Source organism: Ornithorhynchus anatinus, chromosome 4 (genome assembly GCF_004115215.2).
Source record: "Ornithorhynchus anatinus isolate Pmale09 chromosome 4, mOrnAna1.pri.v4, whole genome shotgun sequence".
Classification (NCBI taxonomy): Eukaryota; Metazoa; Chordata; class Mammalia; order Monotremata; family Ornithorhynchidae; genus Ornithorhynchus; species Ornithorhynchus anatinus.
In genome coordinates, this window is record NC_041731.1 from 104239082 (window position 1) to 104263865 (window position 24784).

At 45.7% G+C, this 24784-nt stretch overlaps 1 protein-coding gene across 5 annotated transcripts in view; it reads right to left on the reverse strand.

The window, feature by feature from the left end:
- The window catches only part of PRKACB (protein kinase cAMP-activated catalytic subunit beta), a 162469-nt gene that overhangs the window by 35142 nt on the left and 102543 nt on the right, over positions 1-24784 (reverse strand). For all 5 annotated transcript variants that reach the window (XM_029064081.2, XM_029064079.1, XM_029064082.2 and 2 more), the window contains exons 3-5: positions 20388-20516; positions 8737-8835; positions 7251-7333 (exon numbers count right to left, since the gene is read on the reverse strand). In XM_029064081.2, the coding sequence (XP_028919914.1) occupies positions 7251-7333; positions 8737-8835; positions 20388-20516 (311 nt within the window). The remainder of the gene's footprint in view (positions 1-7250; positions 7334-8736; positions 8836-20387; positions 20517-24784) is intronic.

Genomic DNA, 24784 nt, shown 5'->3' on the forward strand with positions numbered 1-24784 from the left:
GGGTCGGGGGGAGACAGACTTTCATATGGAAAGGGTAGATTCTAGTGATGTTGTGAATATATAACTGACAAGATGTGGTGACAGATTGAATATGAGAAGCAACATGGCCTAGTGGATAGGGCACAGGGCTGGGTCCTAATCCCGGCTCTGCCGCTTTTCCGTCGTGTGACCTTGGACAAGTCATTTCACTTCTCTCTACCTCAGTTACTGCATCCATAAAATGGAGATTAAGACTGTGGGCCTCTTGTGGGACAGGGACTTTGTCTAACCTCATTAATTTGTACCTACCCCAGAGGTTAACAGTGACTGGCACGTAGTAAGGGCTTAAATAACATTAAAAAAAAAAGAAAGAGTAGGTTGAATGAAAGAGATGCTTTGAAACTAATGCCAGGGTAAAGGGCTTAAGAGGCAGGGAGGATGGTGGTATTGTTTACAATGCCAGAAAAGGTTTCTGGGGTGGGGGGAGGGGAGAGGGAGGTGCAGCGTTTGAGTGGGAATAGGAGGAGTTCTTTTTTTGACACGTTTGGTTTGAGGCATCAGTGGGACATCCACGTCGAAATGTCCTAAAGGCAGGAGGAAATACAAGGCTGCAGAGGAGGAGAGAGATTAGGGAATCGATCACACAGAGATGGTAGTTGCAGGGCATGGGAGCGAATGAGTTCTCCAAGGGAGTGGGTGTAGATGGTGAATAGAAGGGGCCCCAGAACTGAACCTTGAGGGACTCCCACAGCGAGGGGGTGGGAGGCGGAGGGAGAGCCAGCAAAGGAGACGGAGAATGAGCGGCCAGAGACGAGAGGAGAATCAGGAGAGGACGGGGTCAGTGAAGCCAAGGTTGGATAACGTCTCCGGGAGAAAGGGAGTGGTTGACATGTCAAAGGCAGCTGAGCGGTCAAGGAAGATTAGGACGGAGTAGAGGCCGTTGGGTCTGGAAAGGAGATCGCTGATGACCTTTGAGAGGGCAGATTCGGTCGAGTGAAGGGGGAGGAAGTCAGATTGGAGGGGGTCAAAGAGAGGAACTTGAGACACTGGGTGTAGACAATTGGCTCAAGGAGTTTGGAAGGGAGGGAGGGCTGGAGGGAGCCGGGGTGTCAAGGGAGGGTTTTTTATGATAGGGGAGACCCGAGCATGTTTGAAAGCAAGGAGAAGAAGCCATTGGAGAGTGAATGGTTGAAGATGACTCTTAGGGAGGGAAGAAGGGATGGGGGCAAGTGTTTTGATAAGGTGTGAAGGGATGGGGTCGGAGGCACTGGTAGAGGGGCTGGATTTTGAAAGGAGGTGGGAGATCTCCTCTTGAGATACTGCTGGGAAAGAAGGGAGAGTTGAGGAAGAGGCAGGAGGGAGGGAGGGACTGGAGAAGAACAGGGGAGATTTAAGAGAGATCACGTCTGATGGCTTCACTGTTCGAAGCTCCCGAGTTGATACAAGTTAATTAGGTTGGACACAACCCCTGTCCCGCATGGGGTTCACACTCTAAGTAGGAGGGAGAACAGGAATATAATAATAATGGCATTTGTTAAGTGCTTACTATGTGCCAGGCACTGTACTAAGCGCTGGGTGGATACACGCAAATTGGGTTGGACACAGTCTCCATCCTGCATAGGGCTCACAGCCTTACTCCCCATTTTACAGATGAGATAACTGAGGCACAGGGAAGTGAAGTGATCTGCCTAAGGTCACACAGCAGACGAGGGGCGGAGCCGGGATTAGAACCCATGACCTTCCGACTCCCAGACCCGTGTTCTTTCCTCTAGGTCGTGCCGCTTTAAAGGACGTGGCCGGGTCATTAGGGGCAAGGGGAAGGAGAGGCAGGGGGCTTGAGGAGGGAGTTAAATGTCTGAAACAACTGGTGAGGACAATGGGCACGGAAATCAGTAAAGATGGAGAAATGGTTGCTGGGGGAGAGGAGAGAGCAGAGCTAAGCAGGCAAGGATGAACCGGAAGTGCGCAAGGTTGGCCTGATTACCGAATTTCATTCGGCAGTGCTCTGCGGCTCACGTACAAGAAGGAAATGGATTGTGTGACCTTGAGCAAGCCAAGTAACCGCTCTGTGCCTCAGTTACCTCATCTGTAAAATGGGGATTGAGACTGTGAGCCCCATGTGGGACAGGGATTGGTCCAACCTGATTCGCTGTATCTACCCCAGCGCTTAGAACAGTGCTTGGCACATAGCAAGTGCTTCAAAAATATAGTAATTATTATTATTATTGGCTGGTGGGATGGGCAAGGAGCTACACAGGTGAAACTGCACCAACTGAAGCCCTAAGAAAGGTCAGATCCTACAGGCCACCAAACAAGCCAACAGTCCCGTCCATTAGCAGAAGTTAATAGCCCTCAACTCTTAACACTTATTAGTCAATGCTCCAACAGATGAGGGATTAACAAATGCTAATAGACAGGGCATTAGCGAAATGATCCTAATGGCTGGAGAGAGGGTACCAACTGAGCTGAGAGAGTGGACTGGAGGAGCCAGGGTGGATGGGGATAGAAAGGCTTTCATTTTTTTTTTTAAACGGTATTTGTTAAGCCGTCACTATGAGCCGGGCACCGTACTAGGCGCTGGGGTAGATACAAGCTGATCAGGTTGGGCACAGTCCCGGTCCCACATGAGGCTCACAGTCCTAATCCCCATTATTTTATTTTGTTAATGAGATGTACATCACCTTGATTCTATTTATTTGCTATTGTTTTAATGAGATGTTCTTCCCCTCGATTCTATTTATTGCTATTGTCCTTGTCTGTCCGTCTCCCCCGATTAGTCTGTAAACCCGTCAAAGGGCAGGGACTGTCTCTGTTACCGATTTGTACATTCCAAGCGCTTAGTACAGTGCTCTGCACATAGTAAGCGCTCAATAAATACTATTGAATGAATGAATGAATTTTGCAGCTGGGGTAACTGAGGCCCGGAGAAGTTCCGTGGCTTGCTCAAGGTCACACAGCAGACGAGGGGGCCCGTGCTCTAACCACTAAGCACGTTGCTTCTCTTAGGCGCTTGGAGGGCATAATCTCTCAACCTTACAGTTCCTCAGGTAGTCCCCGGGTGCGCTCAAATGCCTCCCCCTCACCAAAATCCACTTGTGCCAGACACCAGGCCCCGCTGGCGAAATATCAAGTCCTCATGGGCATGCAGATATGGTGGGCGGGGGAGAGGGTGGGTGAGGGGGCGTGCGTGTGTGCATTTAGGGGAGGAGGGGGTCCGGAGGGGAATTCATCCACAAGGCAGGGAAGTGACTTCAAGTTGGGGGCAGGATCAGAGGAAAGCTGGCTTTCAATGTCACGTCACGTGGGAAGTCCGCAAAACAGATCAGAGGTCCGTGCAGGTCCTGCCCAGCAGAGTTTCTGGCTTCATTTGGAACTGAATGCCACATTCTGATGGCCTCTGAAGGGCATTGCTGTTTCTTCTGTAGCAGCATTCCCATTTGTTGAGCGTACGGCCAGGGAAATAGAATCCAATGAAGCTTTCGGCTCTGAATTTCTACATAAGATCTTTGGTTACGTGCAAAATGGTCTCGATATAGATTGTGGTGAAGGTTTCGTTTTTCCGCTGACTGCCAGGCCACAGCATTTCTCGCAAACTGCCTAATCTCACGCAAGATTAGGAGCCATCTAGGTGGAGCCATCCCCATCACCCCCTCCACCTGCACCTCCGACTCCATTCCTCTGCATCCTATCAAAAACTCCCACCCGCGTCTCCTTTCTTCCCTCCCTAACAGCCACCTTCAGTGTTCTCCAACGGCTTCTCGCCCACCGCTTTCAAACATACTCATGTCTCCCCTATCCTAAAAAAAACCCCTCCCTGGGCCCCACGGCTCCCTCCGGTTATCGTCCCATCTCCCTCCAACCATTCCTCTCCAAACTCTTCGAGAGAGTTGTCTAGCCCTGCTCTCTCCAATCCTCTCCTTGACCCTCTCCGATCTGGTTTCTGTCCCATTCGCTCCACAGAAACCACCCTCTCAAAGGTCCCCAGTGATCTCCTTCTTGCCAAATCCAATGGCCTCTACTCAGTGGAAAGAGCCCGGGCTTGGGAGTCAGAGGTCATGGGTTCGAATCCCCGCCCTGCAACTTGTCAGCTGTGTGACTGTGGGTAAGTCACTTCACTTCTCTGGGCCTCAGTTACCTCATCTGTAAAACGGGGGATGAGGACTGTGAGCCCTATGTAGGACAACCTGATTGTTGACAACATCTCTGCTTGGATATCCTCCCATCGCCTAAAACTTAACATGTCCAAAACAGAGCTCCTTATCTTACCGCCTTGCCCTCCCCCTGACTTTCCCATCACTGTAGACAGCACCACCATCCTTCCTGTCTCCCAAGCCAGTGATCTTGGTGCTATCCTTGACTCCGCTCTCTCATTCAACCCACATATTCAATCCATCACTAAATCCTGTCGGTCCCACCTTCACAACATGGCTACGTTCCACCCTTTCCTCTCCATCCGAATCGCTACCACGATAATCCAGTCACTCATCCTCTCTCGCCTGGACGACTGCATCAGCCTCCTTGCTGACCTCCCGGCCTCCTGTCTATCCGGTCCATACTTCAGTCTGCTGCCTGGATCGTTTTTCTACAAAAACGGGCAGGACGTGTCACCCCCGCTCCTCGAAAAACTCCGGTCGTTGCCCATCCATCTCCGGATCAAACAAAAACTCCTCACCATTGCCTTTAAAGCACTCTGTCACCTTGCCCCCTCCTACCTCACCAGGTTTCTCTCCTTCTAGAACTCAGCCTGCACCCTTTGCTCCTCTAGTGCTAACCTTCCCGCCGTGCCTCAATCTTGCTGTCTCGCTACTGACCCCTCGCCCAGGTCCCGCCTCTGGCCCGGAACGCCCTCCCGCCTCAAATCTGACATACGATTATTCTCCCCAGATTCAAAGCCTTATCGAAGGCCCATCGCCCCACTTTTCCTCATCTCCCACTCCCATCTCCGTCACCCTGACCGGCTCCCTTTGCTCTCCCCCCCCTCAGCACTTATGAACATATCTGTAATTGTATTTATTTGTATTGCTGTCTGTATTGTTTTCCTCTCCCAAGTGCTTAGAACAGTGCTCTGCACACAGTAAGGGTGTACTCCAGCAAATCTCTCGCAGTAAGGAAAAATTGTGTTGTAACATTTAGTGCCCAAGGCTGAGCGCACACTCCAATACCATAATTATTTTTACCTACACTCCAGAGCCCTGTACTCAAACATGCTTCCTCCAACTCCCCGACAGTGTTCTAGCTGATTAGACTGTGAGCCCATCACTGGGCAGGGATTGTCTCTATCTGTTGCCGAATTGTCCATTCCAAGCGCTTAGTACAGTGCTCTGCACACTGTAAGCGCTCAATACTACTGAATGAACAAATGAAGATGGAGTAGAAGCACACACTGTGGTAGAAATGGGTGTAGTTCCACAGGCCAGGGATTTGGCCAACCGTAAATCCTTAGTGCTTTAAAGATCCTCCCTGAGAAAACTGGACGCACAGCTTAAAAATGTTTTTTAGTTATCAAGTATGGCTCCCTTGAACACCGTGAATAGGCATGGGATAAGAATTCCATACCTCTAAGAATCAACGGTATTTACTGAATGCGAAGTACAACACAATAGATTTGTCAGAAGCGATCCTTGCCCCCAGAGAGCTTTCAGGCTACAGAAGAACTTATCTTCGAAGCCCCACTAAAATCTTATCTCCTCCAGAAAGGCTGCTCTGATTAACCTCTCATCCCCGCACACTCTTTTCCCTTTCTACTGCCTTCCAGGCACTTAGTCCTATCCCCTAAGCACTTATACAGAAGCAGCGTGGCTCAGTGGAACGATCCCGGGCTTGGGAGTCTGAGGTCATGGGTTCGAATCCCGGCTCTGCCACCTGTCAGCTGGGTGGCTGTGGGCAAGTCATTTCACTTCTCTGTGCCTCAGTGACCTCATCTGGAAAATGGGGATTAAGATTGTGAACCTCACGTGGGACAATCTGATTACCCTGTATCTACCCCAGTGCTTAGAACAGTGCTGAGCACATAGTAAGCGCTTAACAAATACCGACATCATTATTATTATTAGGCTCTCACCCCGCCACAGTGCTTACACATACATATGTACCTTTATACTTGGCTGCTTCCTTTACCTGCCATTTATTTTTAATGCCTGTCTCACCCCCTGGACTGTAAGCTCCCTAAGGACAAGGATTGGGTCTACCACCTCTGTGTGCGCTCTGCGCACAGGAGAAGATCAATAAATACCACCGATTGACGGACAGATCGTACCTACCATCGTTAACCACATGACCATGCAACATCCCTATTTTATTACACTCTGTCACCTGAACTTTTAAAGTAGCTGTGAATTTCTGGACAGGGCAGAAATTCTTAGCAGAGAGCAGATCATTTTATCTTGCAAAAAAAAATTACTCTTAAATTCCGTTAACTGCTTTAATTCTCTACACCTGAATCGATCAATGGGATTTATCTAGCACTCACTGTAATAATGTTGTTATTTGTTAAGCGCTTACTATGTGCAGAGCACTGTTCTAAGCGCTGGGGTAAACACAGGGAAATCAGGTTGTCCCACGTGGGGCTCACAGTCTTAATCCCCATTTTACAGATGAGGGAATTGAGGCACAGAGAAGTTAAGTGACTTGCCCACAGTCACACAGCTGACAAGTGGCAGAGCTGGGATTCGAACTCATGAGCCCTGACTCCAAAGCCCGTGCTCTTTCCACTGCGCCACGCTGCTTCTCATGTGTGCACACTTAATACCATGCTTCTCATGTGTGCACAGCATGGTATTAAGTGCTTGAGAAAGTACAACAGAGGGGGTAAACACCATCCCTGCCCTCAAGGGAACTTAAAATCTAGTGCTTCTAGAAATTGTAGCTACATTCACACCTTCTATTAACAGAAAATTAAAATGAATCTCATTTATAGCGCTTAGAGCAGTGCTCTGCACTATCAATGGACTGATTATTATGAAATTAACACAAGATGGATTTTGTTCCCTGACAGCTGATCGACTTGGAACCTTAATGAACTAGGAGAAACGGGAGTGGATGGAAAAGCTCACTACGACTGCCACGTTATGATTTTTAAAGAAAAGGATAAAGGAAGAAAGTCATCTCTAAATTCACGAACTATAGCATCACTTATTTAGGGGCTTCTATTACATAATGGAAGACCTCATTTCAACAAAATGAGATTTTGGATATTTGAGGGAGATTTTTCAAGACCGCAAAATTAGTAGCTTAAAAAACCCAAAGAACAACTCTATAAATAAGGCGATTACCTGAATCTTCCAATTCTTCTTAGATGTGAAAACATTTCTCCACCGGGTACGTATTCCATAACCATGTATAAATTAGAATTGTCCTAAGAGTAAAAATATTTTTAAAAACATCAAAAATTCTGTAGCCGAGTTACCTCTGGAAAGCTTCTGTTGTCAGTTTGTTTTTAACTAGAAAGAATACATCTGTGATGACACAAGAGCCTAGTGGGGAAACTATAGAGGGCTGCAGGATATCTAGATTCTATTTATATAATTTTATTTATTTATATTGAGGCTATTGATGCCTGTTTACTTGTACCTGTTTTCTTTTGTTGTCTGACTCCCCGCTTCTAGACTGTGAGCCCGCTGTTGGGTAGGGATTGTCTCTATTGTTTAATTGTACTTTCCAGGCACTTAGTACAGTGCTCTGCACACAGTAAGGGCTCGATAAGTACCGTTGAATAAATATGTGAATACCCCGCCCCCCAAACATTGTCTGCTGGGAGCTTCCAAAAATTCACCCTTATTTCACCATTGAGAAGATTCTCCTCACGTCTTAATTTCAAAGAGAGAACACATACCACATGCTAGGGAATGCCAAATTAAATACTTAAAATTTCAGAACGTATAGTCTTGATTAGAAGGTAAAAGTATTGAATTGTGAATAATTCTTCATCACCCGAAAGTTGAGATACAGAAATACCAAAAGGAAAAATACTATTTGGTAAGCAAAAAATGATAAAGGTGTCATATAGCCTTTTTTTTTTTTTTAATGTACTTAAGAGCTTACTGTGTGCCAGGAACTAACCTAAGCACTGGGGTAGGTGCAAGATAAGTCAGTTATCAAGTTGGACACAGTCCCTGTCCTACCTGTGGCTCTCATTTTAAATTAGAAGGATTCGGCCTGTTCCTGAGAAGTCGGGGTTCATTCGGAACACCCGAGACAGGCGAGAGCTCGTTTTTTTAAAGCAAGTAACCCTGCGGCTTCGAAAGATATTTGAAAAACAAACTAGAGAGTCGGGTCTTCTCAATTAAAGGGCCAGAAGTGAGGTTAGGAAGAGACGAGCGCAGGATAAGGGACGGAAGGGATTCGGTGGAAGCAGATGATTGCGTGTGGGTGTGTGCACTTCCGTGTGTGTGTAAGAGTCTTCGGATTTACTTTTTGTTAGAATAGTACCACGGATATCACCATGGCTTTTTATACCTCTAAAGATTCAGTTTCACAATGTTTTGTGAAGAATTATTAGAGGCAGCTTGAACAATAGCTCCAGAGAATGACTGGAAAATTTTCAATTCGGCATAAGCTCTGAAAGACAGATGTTCGAACTCTACCCAAAATTCTAAAACCTTTTCTTCCTCGCCCACGTATATACTCCAGTAGAGTAATCATACCGAATGAACAGTTGTCCTAAATTACTGGATTCGCAAACAAATCATAAAGCCTACATGGAAAACATTTCTTCGAAACTTCCTCAAAAAATTGATTTTTAGTCAATAATTACTTTACCTTAAAGGAATACTCCAGTCTTACAAGGAAAGGAAAGTTCACTGCCTGCAATATTCTTTTTTCATTCAGCGTATGCTCTATTTGCTTCAGCTTAACAACCTACGAGGGAAAAAAAAACATCTTATAATAACAAACGCAAGCCATTAAAACAAAGGAACCACAGAAAAAATACTTCCCTCAGAATGGTAAACATGTATACCGAAAGGAATGATAACAGTGGATAATCAAGAGTGTTTTATAGGGAGCGAAAAGCTAATAAAGATTCCATTCTTTACGCTGAAGCCTTTACCACAAAAAACTGACTACTATTTGAAATTCATGGGATGGGAAATGGCAGTACTAATAGTATTTACTGAGTGTCCATTTGGTGCAATGGACCGTACTAAAGTACAATACAAAGAGGAGACATATACTTTATCCATGAAGAGCTTAGGCACTAATGGGAGAGACACATAAAATAATAATAATGATGATGATCAGATTTATGAAGCACTTACTATGTACCAAGCACTGTTCCTAAGCGCTGGGGTAGATACATCAGGTTGTCCCACGCCGGGCTCGCAGACTTCATCCCCATTTTACAGATGAGGTAAACGAGGCACAGAGAAGTTAAGCGGTTTGCCCCAAGTCACACAGCTGATAAGTGGCGGAGGTGGGATTAGAACCCACGACCTCTGACTCCCTAGCCCGGGCTCTTGCCATTAGGTCATGCTACTTCGCTAAAAATGCTAGAGGTAGGGATGGGTAAAAATACCTAAGGAGAATGATGACGTCTCCTTTCAGGAACGACAGAGGAGTAACTTCTCTGTGCCTCAGTTACCTCATCTGTAAAATGGGGATGAACTGTGAGCCTCACATGGGACAACCTGATTACCCTGTATCTACCCCAGCGCTTAGAACAGTGCTCTGCACATAGTAAGAGCTTAACAAATGCCAATATTATTATTAATGAGAACTTATTAATAAGAACTTCTACTACGAATGGATTAACCTACAGGTGGCTCGTTCTTTTTTATAGTATTTGTTAAATGCTAACTATGTGTCAGGCACTGTTCTAAGTGCTGGGGTAGATACAAGGTAATCAGGTTGGACACAGTCCATGATGTCCCTCAAGGGGCTCACAGTCTTAATCCCCATTTGACAGATGAGGGAACTGAGGCCCAGAAGCGAAGTCACTTGCCTGAGGTCACACAGCAGACAAGTGGCGGAGCCGGCATTAGAACCCGGGCCCTTCTGACTCTTAGGACCGTGCTCTATCCATTAGGTCACACTGCTTGGTCAGTGCCACTCACATTATCGACCCTATCAGTCATGAGGGGGCAGTGTGGCTCAGTGGAAAGAGCCCGGGCTTGGGAGTCAGGGGTCATGGGTTCGAATCCCCGCTCTGCCACTTGTCAGCTGTGTGGCTGTGGGCAGGTCCCTTCACTTCTCTGGGCCTCAGTTACCTCATCTGTCAAATGGGGATGAAGACTGTGAGCCTCATGTGGGACAACCTGATTACCCTGTAGCTACCCCAGCGCTTAGACCCGTGCTCTGCACAAAGTAAGTGCTTAACAAATACCAACGGTATTATTATTATTATAGAAGACAACAACTCAGTGGGTTGGGAGGCGGGAAACAATCTGCAAGATGTGAGTTCCAGCTTCAAACCCGTTAGCCGCCTACGGGCAGAACCAGTGGAAATAGCAATTCCCGAAGCAGTTGTTCTTTCCACGGGACCGGCAGAGAGGCTGACCAGGAGACATTAGGGAACGGGCAGAGTGTTTACACAAAATGAATTCAATCAGATTTGTTCAAACATTCACATTCATTCACAGCACTTACATGGGTGCAAAGCACTGTATTAAGCGTCTGGGAGAGTACCATATAACAGACACATTCTAATGACTTGCACCACCGAACCATCAGCATCCGGCCAAATGCATTCATTCCATTGAATCGTATCTATTGAGCACTCACCGTCCCATTCTCGCCTATCCCGCCGTCGACCCCCGGGCCACGTCCTCCCACGGTCCCGGAACGCCCTCCCTCCTCACCTCCGCCAAACAAACTCTCTTCCCCTCTTCAAAACCCTACTTAAAGCTCACCTCCTCCAAGAGGCCTTCCCGGACTGAGCTCCCCTTTTCCCTCTGCTCCCTCTACTCCCCCCTTCACCTCTCCGCAGCTAAACCCTCTTCTCCCCCTTTCCCTATGCTCCTCCCTCCTCCCTTCCCCTCGGCACTGTACTCGTCCGCTCAACCGTATATATTTTCATTACCCTATTTATGTTGTTAATGAGATGTACACCGTCTTGATTCTATTTATTTGCTATTGTTTTAATGAGATGTTCATGCCCTCGATTCTATTTGTTGCTATTGTTCTTGTCTGTCCGTCTCCCCCGATTAGACCGTAAGCCCGTCAGAGGGCAGGGACTGTCTCTGTTACCGATTTGTACATTCCAAGCGCCTAGTACAGTGCTCTGCAGATAGTAAGCACTCAATAAATACTACTGAGTGAATGAATGAATGAATACTGTGTGCAGAGCACTGCACTAAGCACTTGGAAAATGCAAGTCTGAAGGAATACTTCTTTGGAAGGCAACAGACGACTCAGTAAACATTATAATGTAAGATATTTAACGCCGACCACGTGGACTTTACGTGCACATGGCCTAGCGGGCAGATTCCTAGTGGGAGTCAAAAGGACCTCTGTTCTAATCCTGGCTCCGCCACTGGTCTACTGTGTGACCCTGGGCAAGTTACTTCACTTCTCTGTGCCTCACGGACTGCACCCAACCTAATTTGCTTGTATCCACCTAAATGCTTAGTTACAGTGCCTAGCAAATTCTACAATCGTTATTACGTGAGCTATGCGAATGTTAATGCAAACCGCCCCAGGAAAACTCATTAGCAAGGAAGGTTTTATTCATGCAAAAAAAAAAAAAAAGCGGGATTTTATTTTGGTGAATAAAAGACAATATTTCTGCATGTGCCATAAATCAACTGAGGACAAAATTTCCACTTCTTTTTTGCCACTTGAACGTGAGAGCTTTGTTTTAAATCAAAGGAACAGATGGGTAAGCGAGACTCAAAATTTGATCCGACGAGTTTTTTACTCTAATGTAAACTTTGAAAATAGTTAATCAGGAGACCACATATAAATAGAGTAAACCGGTCTATGTAAATCAAGCTGAAGTCTTCGAAGCTAGTTGAACAAATATTGTTGCATTATTTTTCACTCTGAAAACTTGGCATGCTGCATATCATTATCTTTGCAATTGTTTATTGAATTTCTAATTTGTGCAGAGCACTGTACTAGGTTCTCGGGCAAGATCCACAGAAAGTTATGATTATATACATATATGCACACATATATTTTTACACATATACATACACATATATACATAGGTATATATATATATGTGTGCGTGTGTATATATGTGTATATATGTTTATGTATGTGTGTGTGTATATATATCTTCCGCTCAATGATTTTACAATCTATGGGGGAAAACAACCATAAAAATGAAGAGTTCAACACGATAAAGTCAGATATCAACTAGGCTTTCAATCACGCCTAAAATACACACTGGCTTGTGAAAATTATTATTTATACACGAAAAAGCTAAATAAACTATTAAATATCCAAGGGAACCGCTTGTCTCGGTAATGCACAATCTGGAACAATGCAATCAGCAAACAATGTTCTAAATAGCAGTTCTTTCAGGAAAGTTTTCCCAACACAACAAAACCCACAAATCACCACTAAAACCTCCTCTTTAATGCCATTTAACAAGACGCTTGGCCGTAATAGTTGGAAAAAAATTGCCATTGAGACTGCTTTCAAGAATACAACATCAGTATTTTGGTGAACTCTAAATCCTTTATGAAAAAAACAATAATAATAAAGTAGTCAGTGTGGTACACCTTAAGAGCTTACTACATGTTAAGCACTGTATTTTCCGCTGGGGTTGATCAAATGGAACAGCTTGGACACAATACTTGTCCCCAAGGGCCTCCGAGTCTAAAGGGGAAGATTTTACATGAGGAGAATGAAGTACAAAGAAATTAAGTGACTTGCCCAAGGCAGCAAAGGAGGCAAGTGGCTGAGCTGTGATTATAATAATAATATTTGCTAAGTATTTACTATGTGCCAGGCACTGTACGACGCACTGGGTAGATGCAAGCAAATCGGGTTGGACGCAGTCCCGCATGGGGCTCGCAGTTTTCATCCCCATTTTAGAGATGGTGTAACTGAGGCACAGAAGTGAAAAGGCTTGTCCAAGGCCACCCAGCAGACAGGTGGAGTCGGGATTAGAACCCATGACCTTCTGACTCCCAGGCCCACGCTCTATCCATTACGCCAGGCTGCTTCAAGTCTCCTGACTTCCAGGCCCGAGCTCTTTCCACTAAGCCACACTGCCTTCTCGCCTCGTCCTCTTATAAACCGATTTTGATCAAGACCTCTTCTACTTCTATTTACGTCCACGCTCAAGGCGGTTCTCTGATAGTCTTCTGTCCGTTTCCGCAGTTAGAGTGTTAGCTTCGGGTAGAAAGGAAACGTGGCTTGTGCTTCCGCACGATCGATTACGGACCACTAGATATGTGCGGAGCACTGTCCTGAGCGCTTGCGAGAGTACAATGCGACAATTAGCGGACACGTTCCCTGCCCGTGACGAGCTTACAGTCTAGAGTCTAGGGAAGTAGCGTGGCTCAGTGGAAAGAGCCCGGGCTCAGGAGTCAGAGGTCATGGGTTCGAATCCCGGATCTGCCACTTGTCAGCTGGGTGATTGTGGGCAGGTCACTTCACTTCTCTGGGCCTCAGTTACCTCATCTGTAAAATGGGGTGAAGACTGTGAGCCCCACGTGGGACAACCTGATTACCCTATATCTACCCCAGCGCTTAGAACAGTGCTCTGCACATAGTAAGCGCTTAACAAATACCAACGTTATTATTATTATTAGAGGGGGAATCTCTCTCAAACGCTTAGTTTCGGTGCACTACACTTAGCAGGTGGTCAATAAATAGCATTACCACCATGGTGAACACCACGCCACCCCTCCAGCTCTTCTTCGCTTAAGGGAGACGATATCAAATTTGAGGGTTTGTCCAGACAAACTCGCGACTGCTCAACTACAAAACGGAACATAAATATAAACGGAACAGTCTAATCTCCTCCGATTAGACTGTGAGCCCGTCACTGGGCAGGGATCGTCTCTGTTGCCGAATGGTACATTCCAAGCGCTTAGTACAGTGCTCTGCACAGAGTCAGCGCTCACTAAATACTATTGAATGAATGAATACACTGAAGGTTCCTAGGATAATCCTCTACGTGACGACAAAGATAATCGTTAAGGGGAAATATTGCAGTCAGGACTGTCGGGCTGCAACATGCCCATTCAAACATAGAAATATAGTCTCTTGGCTGGCTGGGACACCCAATTTCCTGAAGGTATCAATAAGCATTTCTCAAGTGCCCCTGGACAATCACCATCACAGGGGAAAGGCTATATAACAAATCTTGTGCCAGCTAGACATCTGCAAATGTATGACTACGTGGAATGGCGTCTCTGGTCCTCGAACGGCTTAATCTGTAAGCCCGTCAAAGGGCAGGGACTGTCTCTATCTGTTACCGATTTGTACATTCCAAGAGCTTAGTACAGTGCTCTGCACATAGTAAGCGCTCAATACTACTGAATGAATGAATCTGTACATAATAAATGATAACATCCAATCCGTCACCAATGTCTGCTGGTCTCACCTTTACAATATCGCCAAGATCCGCCCTTTCGTCTCCACCCAAACGGCTATCTTACTGTTACGGGCTCTCATAATATCCCGGCTAGATTATCGTGTCGGCCTTCTCTCTGATCTCCCTTCCTCCCGTCTCCCCCCACTCCAGTCTATTCTTCATTCCACTGCCCGGCTCATCTTCCCGAAGAAACGCTCTGGGCCTGTCACTTCCCTTCTTAAAAACCTCCAGTGGTTGTCTATCGACCTTCACACGAAACAAAAACTTCTCACTCTGGGCTTCGAGGCTCTCCATCACCTCGCCCCCTCCTACCTCTCCTCCCTTCTCTGTTTCCACCGCCCACCCCGCACGCTCCGCTCCTCCACCGCCCACCTCCTCACCGTCCCCCGTTCTCGCCTATCCCACCGTCGACCCCCGGGCCACGTCCTCCCGCTGTCCCGGAACGCCTTCCCTCCTCACCTCTGCCAAACTAACTCTCTTCCCCTTTTCAAAGCCCTACTGAGAGCCCACCTCCTCCAAGAGGCCTTCCCAGATTGAGCTTCCCCTTTTCCCTCTGCTCCCTCTGCTGCCTCTCTGCGCCCCCTTCACCTCCCCTCAGCTAAGTCCCCTTTCCCCCCTTTCCCTCAGCTCCTCCCCCTCTCCCTTCCCCTCCCCTCAGCACTGTGCTCACTTGTATATATTTTTAATACTCTATTTATTTTGTAAATTAGGTGTACATTCCCTCGATTCTATTTATTGTGATTAAGTTGTCTTGTTTTTGTCTGTCTCCCCCGATTAGACTGTAAACCTGTCATAGGGCAGGGATTGTCTCTATCTGTTGCCGATTTGTACATTCCAAGCGCTTAGTACAGTGCTCTGCATATAGTAAGCGCTCAATAAATACTACTGAATGACTAAAAATAGTTGCAAAATAATCCATCATTCTTATCGTGCACCTCATAGAACACAAAGAGTGAATGCTCACTTAACGCTATTTTGGGACTTCATGTGATTAATACAGAAATCGAGTACTATTTTACGGAAACTACACAATTTGATTTCAGGTTGTCCTGGGGAAAAGAGGACAGCCATGTTTAAAAATCTCACACTATCTTATCGCAGTTCCGGGCCAAACTGTTAGTTCATCCCCACTCCGAGGGCTTCTCGACCTTCACCGGGCTCGGCATCGGGCCTAGGTTAAGGTGGCTGGTTGCCTTCAAGGGCAGGGAGAAGAATCCACCTCTTCCTTCCAGTCCAAATGGCGTCATTATGACGATGATATCTGTTAAGCGCTTACTCTGGGTCAAGCACTATTCTAAGCACGGGGTAGATACCAAGTAATCGGGTTGGACAGAGTCCCTGGCCCAGATGGGGCACACGGTCTTCATCCCCATTTTCCAGATGAGGGAACTGAGGCCCAGAGAAATCAAGTGACTTGCCCAAGGTCACACAGCAGACAAGTAAGAGATGGCATTAGAACCCCGGGCCTTCTGCTTCCCAGCCTGTGCTCTACCCACAAGACCACACCGCCTCTATACGCATTACGTCGCCGGGCAAGCCCAACCGGAGTCACACGGAAGTCCGCCTGAGCCCTGCAACTGAAACATCTCTCCAAGTGGACCCCCGTTCACCTCGCTTTGCTCCAAGGCACAGGCCTGGGAATGAAAAGGCTTGTGTTCTAATTCCGGCTCTGCCACTTGGCAGCTGTGTGACTGTGGGCAAGTCACTTCACTTCTCTGGGCTTCAGTTCCCTCAACTGTAAAATGGGGAATAAGACTGTGAGCCTCACGCGGGACAACCTGATGACCCTGTATCTACCCCAGCGCGTAGAACAGCGCTCTGCACATAGTAAACGCTTAAATACCAACATTATTATTATTATTTCCCTCAGGACCCTTGCTCACCTGAGTGCTATTTCTGAATTGGGAGGCGGAGGGGAATCTGAGTGCATTCGAACGGTCAATCCCCCGACAGTGCGCCCTGAGAGCTGGCTCTTCTCGCTCACCGCCTCAAGCCGGCCTCTTCCCAGCCTCCTCTTGGTCTTCCCTATCACCCAGCCTGCTTTAGATATCAGCCCTGCATCTGACCACAGAGATGCAGAGCTCGAAGGCTATGCATGCAGTTTCAGTCAGATAATTCACGACTATCATTTATATCAGATGTCTTAATAACGTTCACAGTTGCTATACACAGTACAACTGCTGTATTATATTCTCCAAGCGCTCAGTACTGTACACAGTGAGCGCTCAATAAAGCCGACTGAATGAATACGATAAAGCAAGTTGCTTAGCTTTGAAATCTATTGCCTAGCTTTGAAATCTATTGCCCCCCTTCAATAATGTTGGTATTTGTCCAGCGCTTACTGTGTGCAGAGCGCTGTTCTAAGCGCTGGGGGAGATACAGGGCAATCAGGTTGTCCCACGTGAGGCTCACAGTCTTCATCCCCATTTTAGAGATGAGGTAACTGAGGCCCAGAGACGTGAAGTGACTTGCCCACAGTCACCCAGCTGCCAAGTGGCAGAGCCGGGATTCGAACCCATGACGTCCGACTCCCAAGCCCGGGCTCTTTCCACTGAGCCAGGCTGCTTCTCATAGCCACTCTGTTTTTCCTTTTAACTCCTTCAATCAACTCTCCCCTTCCTAACCTCGCTGATCTCCTACTACAACCCAGCCTGCACATCTTGCTCCTCTCACGCCAACCTATCACTGTAACTCCATCTTATCTCTCTCACCATCAACCCCTTGCTCACATCTTCCTTCTGGTCTGGAAATCCCTCCCCCTTCCTTATCTAACAGACCACTCTCTCCATCTTCGGAGCCCTATTGGAACCACAGTTTCGCCACCGAGCCTACCCTGACTCACTCTCAGTTACCCGAGCGCTTAGGTCTATCCCCCTTACATCCACTGATACTCACCCCAACCCCACAGCGTCTTACGTACAAATTTATATTCTGCCAGTTCCCTATCCCCCCGCTCAGGGTCACCCCTGGAGAGTTTCCAGTCCCCTACCAGTCTCGACTACGGGAGGGAGAGTCAAGGAGAGGCCTGTCCGTTCCATTCCTAGGTTGGGCGATGGCTAGCGAACGGACGGCCATCCGCTACAAGTCAAAATTCACCTATGCTGGGCAGCGGTGGCACGGGAGAGAGTCGAGGGCGGAGACTCACGTTTACTGCGCGAAAGGAGGCGACGGTAAACCATTTCCGAAATTTTTACCAAGAAAATTCTACGGATACACTATCAGAACGATTGCAGGTGGAGATTGGGGCGTTCTGGGAGGGATGCGTCCACGGCGTCGCTCTGGGTCGAAAATGACTCGACGGCATAAGACAAGAGTTCCCTATCTGTGCGACTGTGGGCAAGTCACTTAACTTCTCTGGGCCTCAGTGACCTCATCTGTAAAATGGGGATTAACTGTGAGCCTCACATGGAACAACGTGATTACCCTATATCTATCCCAGCGCTTAGAACGATGCTCTGCACATAGTAAGAGCTTAACAAATACCAACATTATTATCATTATCTGTAATTTAAAATCTCCCTCATTAGAATGTAAATTCCTTGAGGGCAAGGATCATGTCTATCAACTTTACTGTACTCTCCCAAGTGCACAGTACAGTGCTCTGCACACAGGAAGCGTTTAATAAATACCACTGATTGATCGACTGCCATGAAATGGAAATATTCTTGCATCACAGTAATTGAATAGGTGGGACCACCTAATCTAGAAAAGGAATACATAACCTGACTGTTTTAACTCAATTCTGTAGTGGTGAATGCTTTAAAAACTTGCTCACTGTCTTATATTTCTGCTCCACCTTTTAGTTGCCTATTGCTTTTTGCATCAACTCTGCTTTTTAAAGTTTTCCTTGTTTGATCTGGTTGGTTGAAGAAGCATGGTCCAGCGGACAGAGCCCGGACCTGGGAATCACAAGGTCTGGGTTCTAGTCCCGGCTCCGCCGCTTGCCTGCTGTGTAAACCCGGTCAAGTCATTTCACTTCTCTGTGTTTCAGTTACCTCATCTGTAAAAATGGGAATTGGGATCGTGAGCCCCATGTGGGACAAGGACCGTGTCCAACCTGACTGGCCTGTACCTACCCCAGCACTGAATACAGTGCCTGGCACATAGTAAGCGCTTAACAAATGCCATCATTATTATTACTATTCTCTCAGTATGAAGTACGATTTTTCCAGAGGATACCTGTTCAGGAAGTTATTACAAGGGTGGAGATATCCGAGGGCGTCGCTCCCATTTTACAGATGGGAAAACTGAGGCCCAGAGAACTGAAGTAACTTGCCAAAGGTGACACCGGAGACGTATGGCAGAGCCGGGATCAGAACCCAGATTCCCCGACTCCCAGACCCGGGCTCTTTCCACCAAGCCACACTGGTTCTCTGCAAGGATTTTAAAGCCAAGGAGAAGGCAGGAAAGATAGGAAGTGTGACTCTATATGTGACTAAAAACTAAAAGATGCTTATGTGGGGAGGAATGGATCACCTCGAAAGCTTTCCCTGTTCCTTTTTGTCCTTGAAAAATTATACAGGCAGCTCAACATTAGATCCGCCACTTCATTTTGGCAATTTCCAAAGAAGAGGAAAGAAATTAAGTAATTCTCTAACATGCACAACTCTGAAGATTTGTCTTCCCTTCCTTCTAATAAGGGCGGAGGAGGTCAACAGTGTAGTTAGTTGGTGCCACAAGGGACGGGCTTAACTAACACTTAGTGGCCATAAGTAACGGTGAATGTGGATAATCTGCATCGTAACATAGATTTTTTTTCATCTTTCATTTTCCTCAAATGCTATTCCAGAGACAGCAGCGTTTAAGGCAGGCAGGGCTCTTACCCTACGGTAGGGAAGCAGGAATGCTATTTAAAAACTAAGCTGTAAGGAACTGAAAGTGGGAAAATGAGAACTTGTGATAAAGATCACTGCTGATCTTGGGTACATGAGATTTTCTCAACTTGATGAGGACAAAGGAAGGAATGCTGAAGCCACACGGTTATTGTCTTTAAGCAGATATACTCGCGGCGTACCCTATGTTACAATCAAATCAAAATAAAACTACCTCAGGGAAGTTTACTGCTTACTCAGGGACTTACTCAGAGCATACGGCCAACCGACGTTCCGATCTAATGCTACAGTAAACCCCGCCTCGTTATTTTCCTTCCTTGGATTGAGATTAGGCAATTTCAACCCAAAGCAGCATGGCCTAGTGGATGGAGCACGGGCGTGGGAGTCAGACAGGGCCCGGGTTCTAATTCTCGCTCGGCCTCTTGTCTGCTGTGTGACCTTGGGCAAGTCACGTCGCTTCTCTGTGCCACAGTTACCTGATCTCTAAAATGAGGATTAATACTGTGGACCCCAAGTGGGATGTGGGCTGTGTCCAACCTGATTAGCCTCTATCTACCTCAGCCTTTAGTGCCGTGCCTGGCACAGAGTAAACGCTTAACGAACACCAATAGAAAAATGAAACAAAAACTCCCAAACTAAAACAAAAACCAGTAAACAGATCTTGTCGCAGTCCGTTTCGGAGACCCCTGAGCAGATAACTTAATAAGATGCTGAACTATAGAAGCAACTTATTTAGAAAAGGGTACTGCTGATGCCTGGGTCTATTTCTTCTGTGTTGCCTATCCACAAGTCCACACCCCCTAAGCATTTTGACACTCACCCTCTCTCCATCCGCATTGCAATTACATACATGGCCTTCTACTCAGCTGCTTCCCTTTTCTGTAATATATTTTAAAGTCTGCTGTCCCCACTACGCTTCAAGCTCTTTGAGGCCAGGGATCATTTTTACCAACTCTATGGGGCTCTTCCAAGGGCTTTACACAGTGCTCTGGCCAAAGTAGGGGCTCAATGAATACCAGTGACTAACTGATTTGCTCTATGCTAATGTAATTGTATGGAGCTGATGATTAAGAGCAAAATTTACCAACCTTCTGTTTATCCAGGATCTTCATCGCATAATACTGTTCTGTGGATTTGTGTTTCACCAACATCACTCTTCCAAATGAGCCAGTTCCAAGAGTCTTCTGTCTGTCAAAGTCCTCTAGACCAGCAGTATTCTATGATGCGTGGATGAAGAATTAAAATATCAAATAAAGCCAGAGGATCGAAAATATTAACATCAACACACTGACTTCTGAATTGTTCCAACATTAAATGCACTTCACAAGAGATTCTAAACTATAACTAATAACAGCTTTATACGCTTTAAAGCTAACCCCAATTTTTCTTTTATTTTGTCAGTTATCAAAGAAGAGAGCTTTACTGCCCCAAAGAATGAAGTTGCTATTAAAAAAATTACCTCAAGTAAATTCATGAAAGATCATACATTACCATTTAAAACACACAGAATTAGGCATCCTATCAAGTCATTTCCATAGTCTACTAATTTCATAACTCCATATATCCCTTGAAAAGAAAACAAAGGTACTATGATTCTGATTTCTGAAAGAATACTGGTATTAGAAACTGTAATAAAAGAAAAAAAACACATAGCAGGGTACCTAGTATGCGTGTACTCTATGCCAGAGAGGATATAAGATGATCAGATCGATCACATTCAAGTGATTCACGGGCATGTATCATATCTCCAATTTGCAAATGAAGAAACTACGGCAGAGAGAGGTTAAGTGACTTGCTCAACAGAGCGGGGATCGGATCCGAGGTCTCCTGATTATAAATCTCAGTCTATTTTCACCTCGTTTTGCTACAGTGTAGCCTTTAAAAAGTAATGGAACAAGAACAAAAGTATTATTCTGACTTCAGTTCTTTGGGCTCACAAAAAAATCTCAAAAATTTTACATTCTCTATATTAAACTGGTTGAACATTTCATAAACAAAAGGAGCACCCGTCAGTTTTGAAAAACCAAGTACACAAAGATAGGCCAGAAAATGTGTTTTCATTATGCCTTTTTTAGAGCACTGTTCAGTATTTAGGGAACATTCTTCCAGCAATATCTGAGGCTGCTTGGATTTAGTGCGACAAAGTATTGGAAGAAAACAGTTTGTTTTCTTGCACACGTGACAGGCTGTCACAGTGGGTACTAAAATGCAAGACTTATGTTTATTCAACAGGGGGTATTGCAAGATCGCAACCTCCACGCTACAGAAGTGGGTGAAATGTGAAAGAGAAAGCCTTATCGTAGGATTACGTTGTCCAAATGCCTGATAACGGCTTCTTTTTTACATCAGCATTTACCGGAGAGATCTTTATCTCGAAAAAATATTCTCTCTCCAGCACAGAATGAACGACGCAGAAAGAATAATTTATTCCGGGAAACAATGATACGGTGGAAGGTCAATTGCTCAACGGTAGGGTTTTATTACTAACGAAACCATTTCATTCCTTGTGCTGGCTACTCAGAAATCCTCTCCATATTGATTTCAAATCCCTACCAAATGATCCCAGCACACGAGCGCCGGGATGGATGACGAAGGAGGCGAACAAGAGATGTGGCAAACAAAATACATTTTAATCGACTTCTTGGGACTCCAGAAGTCCAGTGGAAGAGAGGTGGATGCCGGTCTGTAGGTTGTCTTTTGTCCCCCTCCCTTTGCCAATTCCATCGGTTTTGTTTCTTAAGATCTGGTTTCTTTCGCTTCGTAGTCAGATTGTTTCACAACGCTGCTAAAATCAACCCTTTCCTCTCCATCTAAATTGCTACCAAGTGAATCCAAGTACCAGTTGACCTCCCTGCCTCTTGTCTCTTCCCACTTCCGGCAAAACTTTGCGGCCCACAACATTTTTCCACAAAGCCATTCTGTCCAAGCTTCCCCACCCCTCAAGAATCTTTAGCAGTCGCTCATCCACTTCTGCATCAAACAGAAACTCTTTATCAGTGACTTTAAAGCCCTCGATCAGCTCGACCCTTCCCACTTTACCTCACTGACGTCCTACTACGACCCAGTGCCTTCGCTCCTCTAATTTACTCGCTCTGCCCAGATTTTGCTGCCAACCCCTCGCCCGTGGACTTCCTCTGGCCTGGAACTACCCCTTCATGAGAAGCCACGTGGCTTAATGAAAAGAGCACGGGCCCGGGAGTCGGAAAGACCTGGGTTCTAGTCTCGGCTCTTCTGCTTGTGTGCTGTGTGACCTTGGACACGTCACTTTACTTCTCATCTGTACAACAAGGATTGATGGTGTGAACCCCACGTGGGACAGAGCCTCTACCTCCAACCCGATTTGCTTGTATCACCCCAATGCTTAGTACATAGTAAGCGCTTAACAAAAACCATAACTATATTCGACAGCCCACTCTCCCCACCTTCAAAGTCTTCTTCAAATCCAGTCTCCTCCTCCTCCCTATCCCTTCTGCAGTACCTAAGCACTTGTATCTGTACCCTTTATTCCTCTGATACTCACCCCCTTCCCCAGCCCCACTGCACTTATGAATACAACGGCAATTTATTTATTTAAATAACATCTGTCGCCACCTCCTGTAGACAGACTTTAAGCTCCTTGTGGGCAGGGAACACGCCTAACTCTGGTGTATTTCACTCTCCCCGAGCCACTCAGTACAGCTCTCTGCACAGAGTAAGCGCTCCATAAATACCCAGTGATCGATGGTTTTGAAAAGGAAACCGGTGGAGGAGTCATTACGGAAGGGTCCTCTCGTGCCTAGAAAACACGGCCATTCCGTTGTCACGGGCTCTGACTCGTCCACTAGCGGTGCCAAATCTAGACATCCCTGGGGAGTCTCTGCATGTTTAAAGGAGCAAGGAATCTTGCCGTCGAGACCGAGGAAGCGACTCCTTTTTCACCGCATAAGACGCAGCCTGTTTTCTTTGGCCCAGCTGCTTCCTTCGTCACCGGCAATCCTAGAGGATGCTGCTGGTGTTTTATTCATTTAAAAAGATGTCTTTTAAAATGTTTCTTGAGAAGAAATAGCATTTTTCTAACTCAGCAAGCAAATGGTTGGGATTAAAGAGCAAACTGAGGCGGAGAGACCTACAAAGAGTGTTAGCCAGGCTTTATATATTAGACCTACTCCCACCGTATACTTTGTATTGGAAAGCTAAACTCCAAGTCCCAATTATGACTAGGCTTTCGCTCGACCCCGCAATCCGATCTCATGGTTGAGCACTGTGGATCGATGACCGCGACCAATTCAACGGTTTCTTCACTAAAGGTTCTGAGAAATGAACGGATGTTCACTCGTTCATGTTTATTCTTCAACGTCTTTTTAAAATGTTTTATTTTCAAATGCCCACTGAATGAAAAATTGAGAGGAACTTCTTCGATTTGAAGGGTTTCGGCTCGGTGAACCTGCACGTCCTCCATCCCCAACAAAATCAGACCATCCCTCCCTCAGGGTGGCCGTGATCTCTCTGTATTACAGTACCTTAATGGCTAGGAAACATGTTTAGTGCCCTCCACTCACTTTTGCCAGCCCTTGCTTGACCTTGTTTACTAAAAGCTGAAGCTTCTTCTCTGCCTCCTATAATATTTCTTGTTATATAATGCTTTGAATTGTTTTCATAAAGATTAGTAGGACTACATTTTTAATTATGGATCTTGCCAAACATCTTGGCATGGACTGCTTTCTCCATGATATGATTATGTTATTTAAAATTTAATACTCTGTTTTATCAGCAAGATTTCTTAAATATATAAATACCAACGCTCACAGCCTTTGTCTCTAGCCTAGGCTCTGTAATTTGAATTACAAAGAGAACGCTTCCTTTGTAGTTTGTTGGGTTTTGGGTTTTTTTGCTCTAGGAAGGAAAGGAGGATACGTGGTACAGAATACTATATTTTAATCTACAAAAGAGAATTTAAAAAAAAAAAACACCTTCCATATATAAAGTTCTTTGTGGTCACGGAATTTGTCACTTTATTTTTCTCTATTTCCCAGGCACCTAGTTCAGGCACCACATTACCCGGATGCTCTAAATGCTATTACTACTGCCGTTCCTAATTTTTTTTTATATAGGCAAAAATAAATAGTTAAATCAGCAGAACAAAATTTATCAAAATGGAAGTTGAGCCCACCCTCAAAACAAACAAGAAAATTAATTCTTGTAAACATTGCTATATTTTTCTGCACAGTTCATTGTTGGCAGAGAATCTGTTTATTGTTGCATTTTACTCTCCCAAGCGCTTAGTACAGTGCTCTGCAAACAGAAAGCGCTCAATAAATACAACTAAATGAACGAACACATTTTCACTTCAAAACAGAAACCCTGGCCTCATACCAAGATTGTGATATGGTTTGGTTGGAGACTGCCCCAGAGTGAAAACATTGTCACATGTGTCAATAGGCGGACACACATTACATTTACATACCACATTAGCTATCTGTACCATTTGCAAATTCCAGGAAGGGAT